Here is an 11879-nt window from a genome sequence, read left to right as displayed (position 1 = left end):
CCATTACAAAAAAGTCTAAGTAGTTTGTTTCATAGAAAACTCCAATGTTCAGTGCTAAAGAGGTGTCCTCAGCTAGCTCAAAATAAGACAGGAGCCTTAAGAGCCTTTAACCCAGATTACTTCAGTATCATCCACATTACACAATTCAAGCATCCTCCTAAAGGAAAGCAGTAATTCCTTTTAGATAGCAAGTCTCAGTTGCCATCCTGCTCTTTACTTCATGTCACCCGTCAAAAACAGATGGGGATCTGGGCTTAGTCACTCCTGCTGCCAGTCCTGAACTGCACCTTCTCCAAGATGACCAAGCCTTCCCTTTCCAGCTCACTTGCAATAAAGGCCCCATTTATACCCTCTCAAGCTCTTTTAAACACCTTTGAATCACCTCTCCATCCCAAACACTTTGCCCAGAGTATGTTTATAGACATACATTTCCACTCTCTGTTACTGCCTGAGCCCCTGCTCCAGTCACCAGCTAAATCCTGCATTGGTTCTGCTCGCCATTCCCTTACACTTATTCCCTGTTAAACCCTGCTGCCTGGAATATATGCAACCAGAATTGTACCTAGTTTTCCACATGAAGCTGCACCTYGTACCTTGACATCAATACTTTCCAAGCCTTTCTAGGAGTCCCTCGCCAGTGACAGACCAAGATTGAAATTTGCCTTCGAGACAACCATATCAGATAACTGGTGGACATTGGTAAAGTCATCACTTGAGATACATCTCTCCTCATTGTAATGTCAATCTTCCAGCTGAACAACAGTTCAATACTGTGGCCACTGAGGCTGAAAGCATGGGCAATACCTATTACTGACTAACAAAAAATTCCCACAAAAGAGAGCCAAATTATCACTGCTATCCTGTCCCACGCACACACATCCAAGAAGGTCCTTTGCAACTAATGGGAGACTTTCCATGTTACTTGGTAAGTTTTGGCTGAAGTCAAATTCCATTCTTTCAAAGTAGCAGCAGTTCCTCATTTGTTCTTCAATTCAGAGCAGCACTGCTTTCCCCTACTGTTCTCCTGCAAAAGGCATAAGGAACATAGCCAGGTGCTTCTAAACACAAACCCAGAATGGCAAGGCTATAACACTACTGTAAGTGGAGCAATTAAATAACCACACTGCTCACTGTTTATTGACAATCTTTATTAGAGCTGATTTTCAGTGTATAGAGATTTCCTAACACAAGTATAAATATGAAGTGCTACCCCAGAGTAAGAAATCTTTATTTGCACAAAAAGATACAAACAACTGGTATTTCAAAGTTCATCCTACTTCGTACACATAATGCCAAAAAGGCAGAAGTAAACCAAGATGAAAGATTAGCAGCAAAAAGAATTTTAGTTCTCCTTCACACAATTTGTGCGCTCCCACATTTCTCTAGGAAAGAAGAGTGTAAAGACAATTCAATTAATTTATATCTGAAATAGCCTACCAAATRTAGAACACTGCATAAAGAAAGTTAATATTACAAAGTTTAGAAAAAAATAGGAAATGTAAGATTAAAGATCAAGTGTAAACTTTACTGCTGCTTTAAAATAAAAAACAACAACAAAAAAAAAAATCACATGAGTATTTCCATTTAGCTTAGCAGCCAGGGATGTAAGAAAAAAAAAAAAAAAAAAAGTTTTTTTTTTTTTTTTTTTTTTTTTTAATAAAGTGCTTAACCACCATATCCAGAAGTAATGACTTTCAGACCTACTTAACATGAATGTGCTCAAAAAGCCACTGCTTACAGTATAAAAGCTGTCATTCTGAAACACTGCACATACAAATTGGCTTTATCTGCACGAATGAAAGATTGCTTTGAACAGCTCTCAATCATATGATGTCCTAAATCAATATAATGCTATTAGGGGAGGCAGCTGAGTAAGTCCCCAAAAGTTAAAGTTTAAGAATAAAAGATACTAAAACAGTATCTTCATTTTTTAAGGCAGTGTGCCTTTCCCAGCCACAAGAAGACAACTTCATGCAACAAGCAAGAGAAATACTGTTTTCTGTTACTGTTAGAAAGTACCTAGAACAAACTGAGTGTTGACCTAGTAATTCRCATGGTTAACAAGAGTGCAATAAATACTTCATAGTGATAAAACACAAGAAAGTAATTATGTGGGTGGGGCCAATCACTAAAACATTATTTTACCTAATACTAAACRGATCGTCAACTTGACTTTAAAAACTCATAGTATGTCCCAATTCAAAAATCCTAACAAAATCAGTGACTTGAAGAGCTTTAGGACMGTTCTGTTATATATTTATTCAGCCTTTGTGCAAAGGAAAAGTTAAACAGATTAAGTCCCAAAGCAAGTCAAATACAAAAGACTATTTGATAATTTTTGACAGAAGTCAAACACACAGACTCCCAGAGAAATTTAGTATTTCAGCTAATATGGCCACTCATTTTTCATCTCACAGTTAAAGAACACACACAAGCAAAGGCTCTGGTATTCGTTGGCCTCAATTCTGAATTGTTTCAACCCACTACTCTCCTAAATTATGACCATAATCAACCAAACTGAACTGTCGGTATTGCTATAGCTGTTGAATTGTGCCTACACATAGTCAGTAGTGCTGTCCATCCCTGCAGTTATTCTACAGCCTCTGCACCACAGTTTTGGAATTGTGCAAGGTTGAATTTATTTACATTCATCTATTTCACAGAGATARTTTCTGAACATATTTCTTGAAAGTCACCAATTCCCAACACAGTCCTTTAGGACAGTTTTTAAGTTAGAGAATCCCCTGGTTCATTTACTGATAAAACATGTGGTGTCTAGTAACAGGCAACATTTTCCCTACACTGTTTCTGTGAACACCTCTGTATTAAGCCACAGCAAGCTGTAAGCCAGTAAATTTAGCATCTCCAGTGTCTTTACCTTACCTCACTTCTCCTCTATAAAAGCAAATCCCCCCAAAAAAACCAACAAAAAAAACCCCTAGAAAACAGACATTATAATTGAAAAAGGAAACAATCTCAATAAAACGATAAACAGTGAGGCATTCAGTTACACAGGCAGACATCTAAAATAAGCCTCTGAAAATTTAACATTTGAAAAGCAATGATTTTAGTGGTTTAAGTGTGCAAGTGACTAAATATGTTGCCTGTTTCAGAGATAGCTGAATAATGTAGTCATCAATGATTACTATTCATGTCTAGCACTGGCAGTTCTGTTGCTTTTGTTGCTGGCATCGGACATAATATATTACGACTTCCTCTGCACATTTCATGCTTTTTAAGAAGACCATTACAATCAACTAAGCAGCATGACTTTAGAGAGAGGTAYTAAAAACAGCAGAACTTTACTTTTTTCTTTTTTAAAAAATGGTCTCCTACACACCCAAGATCTGAAAAGACTGAATATTATATGGAATTAAACATAATATTTCAAACAGGAACCTCAAAAATTATTTTAAGCTTCTCTTGTCTGTGAGAATCATCTCAGAAAGACTCAGGATCTCAGACAGTTCAGAMAGACAGACAATGGCATGACAGGCTTTTGTGAAATAAATACGAAAAAATAAAGAGGGGGAAAAAAAAAAGCATGCAAGGGAAGTGTAACTATTCTGCTGATGAGAAGTACAAAAGCTTAGAAACAGAAAGCCATCAGCCTGAGCCTGAAAAAACAGATTTTTCAAAACCAGAGTCCATACAGTGTCACACAGCCCTGCCTTATCATGTTTGTTAATATCCCCGCTTAGAAGTCAGACAGCATTTTGTTTAACTTGTGTTGCTCTGTATCATTACACTAAACCATAATTAACTCCTCTTTTATGCCGGCCTCATTCCAACACAATTGTACCCACTGTATACCAGCAGCAGTTCTCAGGTTTTGTTTTGCAGCTCAGCTGTATTTTTCTTGGATGTTCACAAGACTGGCATTTGACTGGATACGCTTGGCTAGAAAAGGAAAAATTATATGAAAATTAAACACAAAGAATTCCACAAAACTAGTCTCTCCACTCCCTCTATTTATCTGACACACACTCGCAAACAGCCTTCTGTTCATATCCAGGAACTTCAATGAAAAGATATGGCTGCAACTCTTGGCTGCAACTCTTCACTACTCTTCTTCAGGGGACAGCAGCAGACTAATAGTTGCTATTAGCACTGTCGGCACAGCTGCAGACAGATCTGCCTGGGCCCCCCTCTCCCACAAGAGCTGAGAGTCCCCTGCACCACCCARCTCTAACAGTGAAATGCCAACAACATCACTTACGCAAAATGAGTATGCGTTTCTTCTGCTTTGAGTGAAGGAAGCTACTCAGATAAAAAACAATAGGTAAGAAGAGAATAAAGGATGAAACAGCAATCACTGGGACTGTATCGCTGCAGGGAACAGAACAATTGAAAGTCCTGCTCCAAAGCTTCCGAGTGATATTCATCTAAAAAGAAAACATGAACAAGCAGTGAGAGCWCGCACATGCACTTCTCAGGAACGGCATAGCAAAAACTCAGGCTTCAGGACATTCAAGCATTCAAATACGATTTCAGAAAAAATACATGTAATAGATCTCCSATCAAAAGCAAGCAAATCCCAGAAACATAGAAATGGGCAACCTGAATGGAACCGAAGCTTCAGATCAAACCTTTCATACGCTCCAAAAAACACTATTTTCAGATATACTGTGGACATCGCCACATGCCCGTTTTCCTAGGAACTTGCTGACTGCCTGTGCAGAGGGGTGACAATCTCACACTTTCAACAACTCTCCTTTTGCCCAACTGCTTAAAAACCCACAATATAACAATGCTTTTTCCAAACCCCTAGAAACAGCTGCTGTAATAAGGAATCTATTATTACACTGACTAGAACAATAAAGAAAAACTTTGTATTAAAAGCCAAAAGATTAAGAGATTTTTTTTTTTGAAAATCCATCCCCTTTACTGCAATGTACTCAGGCAATCAGGAGCTTCAGCCATGCTCCTGCTGCACTGATTGAGGACAGCACCTAACGAACCAGCCTCACTGGGCTAGCTTCACTTCTGAGAACATCCCCCCCATGACATAAGCCTGCCAAAGGTACTGCCACCAGTACCTTCCCAAACTGAAAGGGAAAAAGTGAACCCAGCAAGTCCAAACAGCTCAGATTAATAAAGAGCTCCAAAGCAAGGTTTCCYCACTAAGCACTGATAAATACTTACTGCATCTTCCACATCAATACACAAGTGTGCCGAGTGTCCTGACTCACCACCTTGTCTGTTCACCCTCTGCAATTTGTTATACAGGTCATTCAACATTTTGTAGGTGGCGTTGCAGTTTTTACATACTTCCGTGTAGTTATTTGGCGACAGATTGATAGTTTGTCCCTAGGATTATAAAATACCATTCATACAGAGTTTTAAGACATTATATCTTTAAAACTAGAGTCAAATTTGAACCAAAATCTAGATTTCTAGCATTCCAGATCAGGAAGGGGCCTAAACAGACAATCATCACATAAGAACAGGTGAAGAAAAGGGACTGATTCTAATTTAATGGGTGTTTGTCTGACATGATCCATTTTTAGAAAGTTATATCAATCTTAAACTGYTTTTTTGAACCAGCAGCTTAAAAAGAAATCTGAAACTACCAACTCCCAAGAAAGAAAAAGATCACTAGTAATAAAATGTTATTCTGCAGTCATAAATCAGGATCTTTATTACTGTTTTGTTTTTCATTTGCCCATAACTAAAAAAAAAAATACCTGTTGTTATTACTGAACTGTACTGAAAGCAATGGACATAGGCCTTCACCATCACTGAATGCAACRCAACAAACTTGAAAACAAAGCTACAATCACTAAAGATATTCCAACCCAGTGATTGCTGCATTACCTACCCAAGTTAACACACTGGCTTAAGTTCCAGTTTGAACACCTGAAGTAACTAACAGACCAGTCCCATAATGTTCCTGGTCAAGGTCTATAAAAGCACATTTCCTAGAAATCATTAATTAGTGAGGAAAAAAAAAGAGACAGTCTTCTGAGAGCCTTTGCTACACCCACGATTTCCCATTTTTACTACAGAATGATACCAGAACTTACCTATTTTCTGACTGAAACAGAATATGCACAGTTTCTTAGGATATTTAAGGCATTTTCTTTGAGGACAATTACCACACTTACTTCACAAAGTGAAATACATTGCCTCTGTAATACGAACAAGCTTTGACTACCAACAATCTTATCAGTTAAAAGAATTGTTACAATGCTTTAGAGTAGCTTGTCTTTCTGGACTAGCATATATTATGAGAATGTTATTAAACGATTGCATTGCTAAGTGAGAGGACAACTATTCTATAAAGAGATAGAAAAAAAACATCACGTAGAAATGATGTTTCTTACCTTATAATTATCAACGATTATGAACTCAGAAATTCTGATGTGAAGTAGTATTGCAATTATATACAAAATGAAGTCAAGGTGAATATCAATTAGAATTACTTTTAAGCTCCCAATTTGTAAACATTTGCATTTTACAGATCATTGCTCGATCAGCCTAAACTGCCAGTGAGTTTCTGAATTTTATTTGCCTAATATGTATCGACTGCAGTTCATTCAGCATAAATAAGACTCTACTAGCAATTAGAGAATTTAGTGCTTCTTTTAAACACACAGCATAAATACCTGAAGGTTATGTTCAAAACACGTCAGAGATTTATTGAATAAGTCCAGGAATTCTACAGTAGAATTTGATAATCCCTCACTGCTGTTCTTTAAGCAATCTGTTAAAGAGAAAGAAAAACATCAGGTTATTCTAATTTCTAACATTTCCACAGCCAACAAGCCCTAGACACTCCACTCTTACACAAAGAGCTCTCAACTATAAAAGACAGGACTAGTCAACACTGCATTTTCTTATATGCCTGACATTGATGTCTCAGACCTGCTGACCTAACTCTTCATCGAGAACATATTTCAGAATTAATTGGCCTTGATTAAGTGAAAGATGAAGACTATCATCAAGAGCTTTCTGAAGAGGGGATCTGAATTATCTTTGGGCTTTAAGATAAAACAAGACATTACTTTTATTTTCCACCCTGCAAATCTGGCTTTGYCCAGCAACGTTAACAGTCATTACGTGAAAAGAAAAGCATCAGAAGTAGATATGAAACACAGAACATCCAGGAAACAACAGACCACAAGCACAGAAGTAGAAATCAGAGCATAGCTATAATCATAGCATTAAGAAAGGGGCTGACCCTTTCATTGGCTTTGAAGGGAATCCCTCACAGTCACAGACCAACTTAACCCACTGCATTCTCTCTTCACACCCATCCATCCCACTTCACGCACTCTGACCAGCTGGACCCTCGAAAAACAGAATAGCTCAGGAACCTAGATGTTCATCAAGAGCCAACACTCTAGACAATCCTCTAGAAAAAGAGAGCACCCCTAGCATTGAGGGCATGCCTTCAGCTGGACCACAGGAAGGCAGCACACAGGTCACAGCCTGAATATGGCAAGAGAGCAGGGATTGCAGAGCACTTCCTCTACCGCCTTTCCAGCCCTCACAGAGTCCAGAGTCACTAACGGAAACAACCTCTTCTGCATTATCAAGGGACTTGAGCAAACCCGGCTTGCTTTAATACTCAGCTCCGCAGTGCCATTCCCTCTGTCTTCTGGCACACATGTTAGCGCAGGGCTCCATGTTGTGCACCAAAGAAAGAGGAACCAAAACCACAGCTCTAGTGGTAAGTGTGACACAGCACCAACAGCATGGAGATGGGGAAATAACATGACAGACTTGGACATCTGCCTCCCAYGGAGTTAAATCAAAAGCATGGCTGTAGAGTAAGATCCTAGTCAATGTGTAAGCAGTCCACAGTGACCAACTTTTTATTAGCAAACAGTAAAAGTTTCTTACTTCATTTAAGGAGGAAAAAAGGCAGGGAGGAACATGGCAAAAACAGAMGAAACTGCAATAAATCTAAGGTAAGTCTTCAGCAGCATTTGCAGACCACAGGAAAAACTAACACAGCTCCATTTTGAAAGACTGATCTAAAAAGAACAATTATGTAACAATTTTGGAAAAAAAACATCTCCAATGAGAGGAATTTAAGTAGTATGGCAAATCCTATACAGTTCTGATTTGAACAAATTTTAGCAAAGTTAAGCGAAGACATAACAGAAGCATGAAAGCTACAGAATGAGTTACGTACTTGCGCAGTTGGCTGTTTCCCATGTTTCATTAAAGAACTCGGAAAGTGTCACAACTACCTGTAGCCTATCTGAGGTCAAGATGCTTTTCGCACAATTGTGGCTCTCGGAAGAATTCTGGAAGAAAAAGAATCAATCATTATAAATGTGAAGAGAACATTTTGAAAAATATTTTAAGYAAGCACAGCTAACATCTTATCACACTAAAATCTGCAGAATAGGCAGTGCAGAATCAATGGAACAATAAATATCTTTTGCTCCTCCAAAACATATTGCGAGTAACAGTTTACTACACAGAGTCTCTGAAGATCTACTAGGACTAAGTCAGTCAAAAACAYACACCTGCAAAAAAAGAAACTGCGAAGAGACAGAAGCCCCCCTCTGCSAGATAGTTCACATTTATCTGTTTCTGGATAGCTGCTCAGGAACTGGCTCAAGTCAAGCGCAACCAGACAGAAGTACGGGGTCACTCTCATTAGACTGAAGGGATATTCTGAAGCTGAACCAATGCAAATGTTCTCAAARCAGATAACAAAACACAATGTCCAAAAGTGCTATATCAGTGTATTGCATCAGCAGCAAGCTTCCTCTAGATGCAAACGTACCAGGAATGCAACCCTTACAAAAGCAGCCGCAGCAACCATTCCTATACGTCTACTGTCAGACCATTCTCTTTTCTTCAACAGATGTGGGCGTCGAGCTGATCCTATCTTAGAAAGCCACCTAATGCATCCCATCCTCAGAGCAGGAAGACTCGTGAAATTCCTACAGCAACTCATTCTCCGGGTCAAATTAAAAATTGTATARTGAATAGAAAAGTAGTGACAGAATAAAAATGAAATGAAATATCCCTATCAGGATTTAGAATWTTTTTCTCCTGCAAAGCTTTAATTTTCCCCCTGCCCTTAAGTCACTGATCTAAAACCATGATCTCCAGTCAGCTGATTCCTGTGGTCTAGCTCCTGGTTTCTGGCTGCTAAATTGACTTAAGCACTCCTCAAAATTGCCAAAGCTGTCAAAAGCCTCTTTAAGAGTCATAAATGACATGGGACATAAAAGAATCTCTTCAGTGRGAAACAGGCTGCCAGAGAAGGTTAGGAAAAATCCAATTTTCACCTCTCTGTGGAAAGAGGTTTATTTTTAAATAAATAAAAAATTTCCCTCTCAGACTCAACTGCGAAATAGTACCGTCAGTTCTGCTAACTCCTACGTTCATTCACTTTCAACTCTACTAAGTGACATACAGACACGCAAGAAAGTTATTTATGCAGGAAACCCTCTGGCTGCTTCATGAAGGCCTTCAGCTGCAAAGCTTCCTCATCAGCTTGACTCATGAGTGAGGAAAAGCAGTTTAAATCCAGAACAAGATCTGTAGACCTAAATTGTTTCCTAAGGATGTTGCTTAACTTATTCTTTATTAAGCCTAATGAGGAAGAGGATTTTACATTTCAGAGACGTCCAAAACTGAACATGGCTGCTTCTTTCAGATCACAGTATAACCAGTGCACAATGACACAGATAATCTCAAGTAACTGATTACTTGCAATTGTGGATTAAGGGCAAAAAAGGTCACCTCTTCTATTTAATTGATTAGTTAATCCATGCACAGGAGAAAAACCAAGTGTTCTCTAATACAGATGGGTCTTTCAGATAAAATTATTGAAGCAGCCCCCCTTCTCCCCAGGCTGCCAGTACTCAAGAACAGCAGCTGTAACGGGTTCATACATATTGAAAGTACTGGGACATACTTGACAAACTACTCCTAGCYGAAACAACTGAGATGAAAGTATCTAGAGATTACTTGTTGCTCCCTGAATTGCATCATGTTTCAGAAGAACTCTATACTGTTCACGAAGCATTTGAGACCCATTAAGATATCATCTAACAGACAAATAATTAATGCTCAATTTCTCACTTTTACATTACCAAACTAGAGGTATGGAACAACTTCCATATCACAAGCAGTAAACAGACTACAACTTTCCAAACTACAGAAGAGGAAACTGGCTAGGTACTTGCCTTCTCCTGAGCAAACACCATACAAACATCCCTTAGCTCTCCTAATACAAGAAACAGGAAAGCTGACAAGGCAACACATCGGAAACAGACAGAATGTGATACTTCTTCATATGACAGATAACTAAACTGCAAAACTGTGACAGGACACTGCAAAACTGTGACAGGACACTGCAAAACTGTGACAGGACACTGCAAAACTGTGACAGGACACTGCAAAACTGTGACAGGACACTGCGCTGCCAGAAATTCACATGTGCAGCAGTAGTTTTTTCACGTCAATGGCAATTTCAAATAATCATCCAAAAAATCTCTGAACCAGAAACATAATCCAGAGGACACATTATTACATATTTCYTCTTCTTCTCAGGGCACCCATCATCAGATAAAGCGTAAAGGGTTACAGAGACCTTTGGTCTGGTGCACTACAGCCATCCTAACAGCATCTCAGAGACTTTTACAAATAGGTAGGTTGTATGAGCTAAAGAAGAGTTTCCAATACACAATATTAGTAATAAACTATCTCCAACACTGAGAAATGAGAAAAGGAARATTAAGAGGCTGGAGGATGTAAATGGAAGAACTGGCTTCAGTCAGGGTCCATACATTCCAGCAAATGCTGAGAATTTCTACCTTGCAGCCACACACTTGYATCAGATTTAGCATTAAGAACACTGTAATGTGGTTGCCCACAGAAAAAAAGCATGGATAACTTGGCCAAACTCCAAATGACAGTTTTCCATGAAGCACAACACACCCAAGACCTGTCAGTGGCRTCATTAATGCTGTACAACAACCACCTACAAGCCAGAGCGCTGCTTTAGGTCTTGCTGCAACAGCAGGAACAGCTCAAGCTTTCCCACTCACATAGAGAAGAAAAGCTTTTCTCTCCAGGTGGAGCTASTTGCTCCACAGTGGGAGCAGGCTGCACAGATCACACTGCAAGACCTGGAAGCAGAAGCCAGCTCTCACTGACAGCACGCTCCCTGAACACACTCCCAGCCCTCTGCCAAACCACATTAAGCGCCCAGGTGGAGTTCAGAGCACAGGAACCCACCTCCCATGCCAAAGGCCTGGTTACCCCAAACCCTGCGCCCTCTTCACRACATTACTGTTGCAGGCCCCATTGCCAACCGCACCCAAGTCCGTCCCAGGACTCCGGCATTACCTATACCCCCTTTCTCCCCTTCCACATGGAAGTCGGGAGGATTGCTCTGTGAGCGCAGAAAGGCTCGTGGGGAAGGGCGCAGCAGCAGTACCAGGCAGCAAGACGCCCTCGCCGCTCCTGCGCGAGGGAAAGCTGCCAGCCAGGTGCAGAACGGACCCGGACCGGCCGAGAGCACGAAGGAAACAGGCAGGGAACTCGGGCCCGTCTCCCCGCCACCCTTCCCCGCGGGGAGGCCGCCCCCGGCCCCTCGCTCCGCCGCAGCCCCCCGGCCCCGGGCAGCCCCCGCGCCCCGCACGCACCCCGACGGCGCGGGCGATGGCGGCGTAGCGCGCCAGGAGGCGGCCCTGCTGGCGGTGGCAGGCCTGGCAGAGCCGCACGGGCCGGGCGCGGCGGCCCAGGCACTCCGCCAGCGCCGCGCTGCCCTCGGCGAAGGCGGCCAGGAGGCGGCGGCACTCGGGCTCCAGCTCGGGCAGGTCCCCCGGCAGCGCCGCGCCCCATAGCGAGGCCGACAGCTCCTCCGCCTCCCCCAGCGCCTCCAGCGCGAGCAGGTGGCG

General features: G+C 41.1%; 1 protein-coding gene across 1 annotated transcript; it reads right to left on the bottom strand.

Moving 5' to 3' along the window:
- Positions 1-1609: 1609 nt before the first annotated feature.
- On the bottom strand, positions 1610-11879 carry OSTM1 (osteoclastogenesis associated transmembrane protein 1; the record flags this gene model as incomplete). Its single annotated transcript, XM_085306962.1, has 6 exons — positions 1610-3900; positions 4220-4385; positions 5146-5310; positions 6609-6706; positions 8144-8258; positions 11625-11879. Coding segments are annotated over 6 exons (855 nt in total), but the record flags the coding sequence as incomplete, so codon positions are not given.

The sequence above is a fragment of the Rhea americana genome, unplaced genomic scaffold (genome assembly GCF_003343005.1).
Source record: "Rhea americana isolate MKP2758 unplaced genomic scaffold, rheAme1 scaffold_25, whole genome shotgun sequence".
Taxonomy (NCBI): domain Eukaryota; kingdom Metazoa; phylum Chordata; class Aves; order Rheiformes; family Rheidae; genus Rhea; species Rhea americana.
The sequence above is the reverse complement of the archived record's forward strand: the minus strand, read 5'-3'. Positions and strand labels throughout refer to the sequence as shown.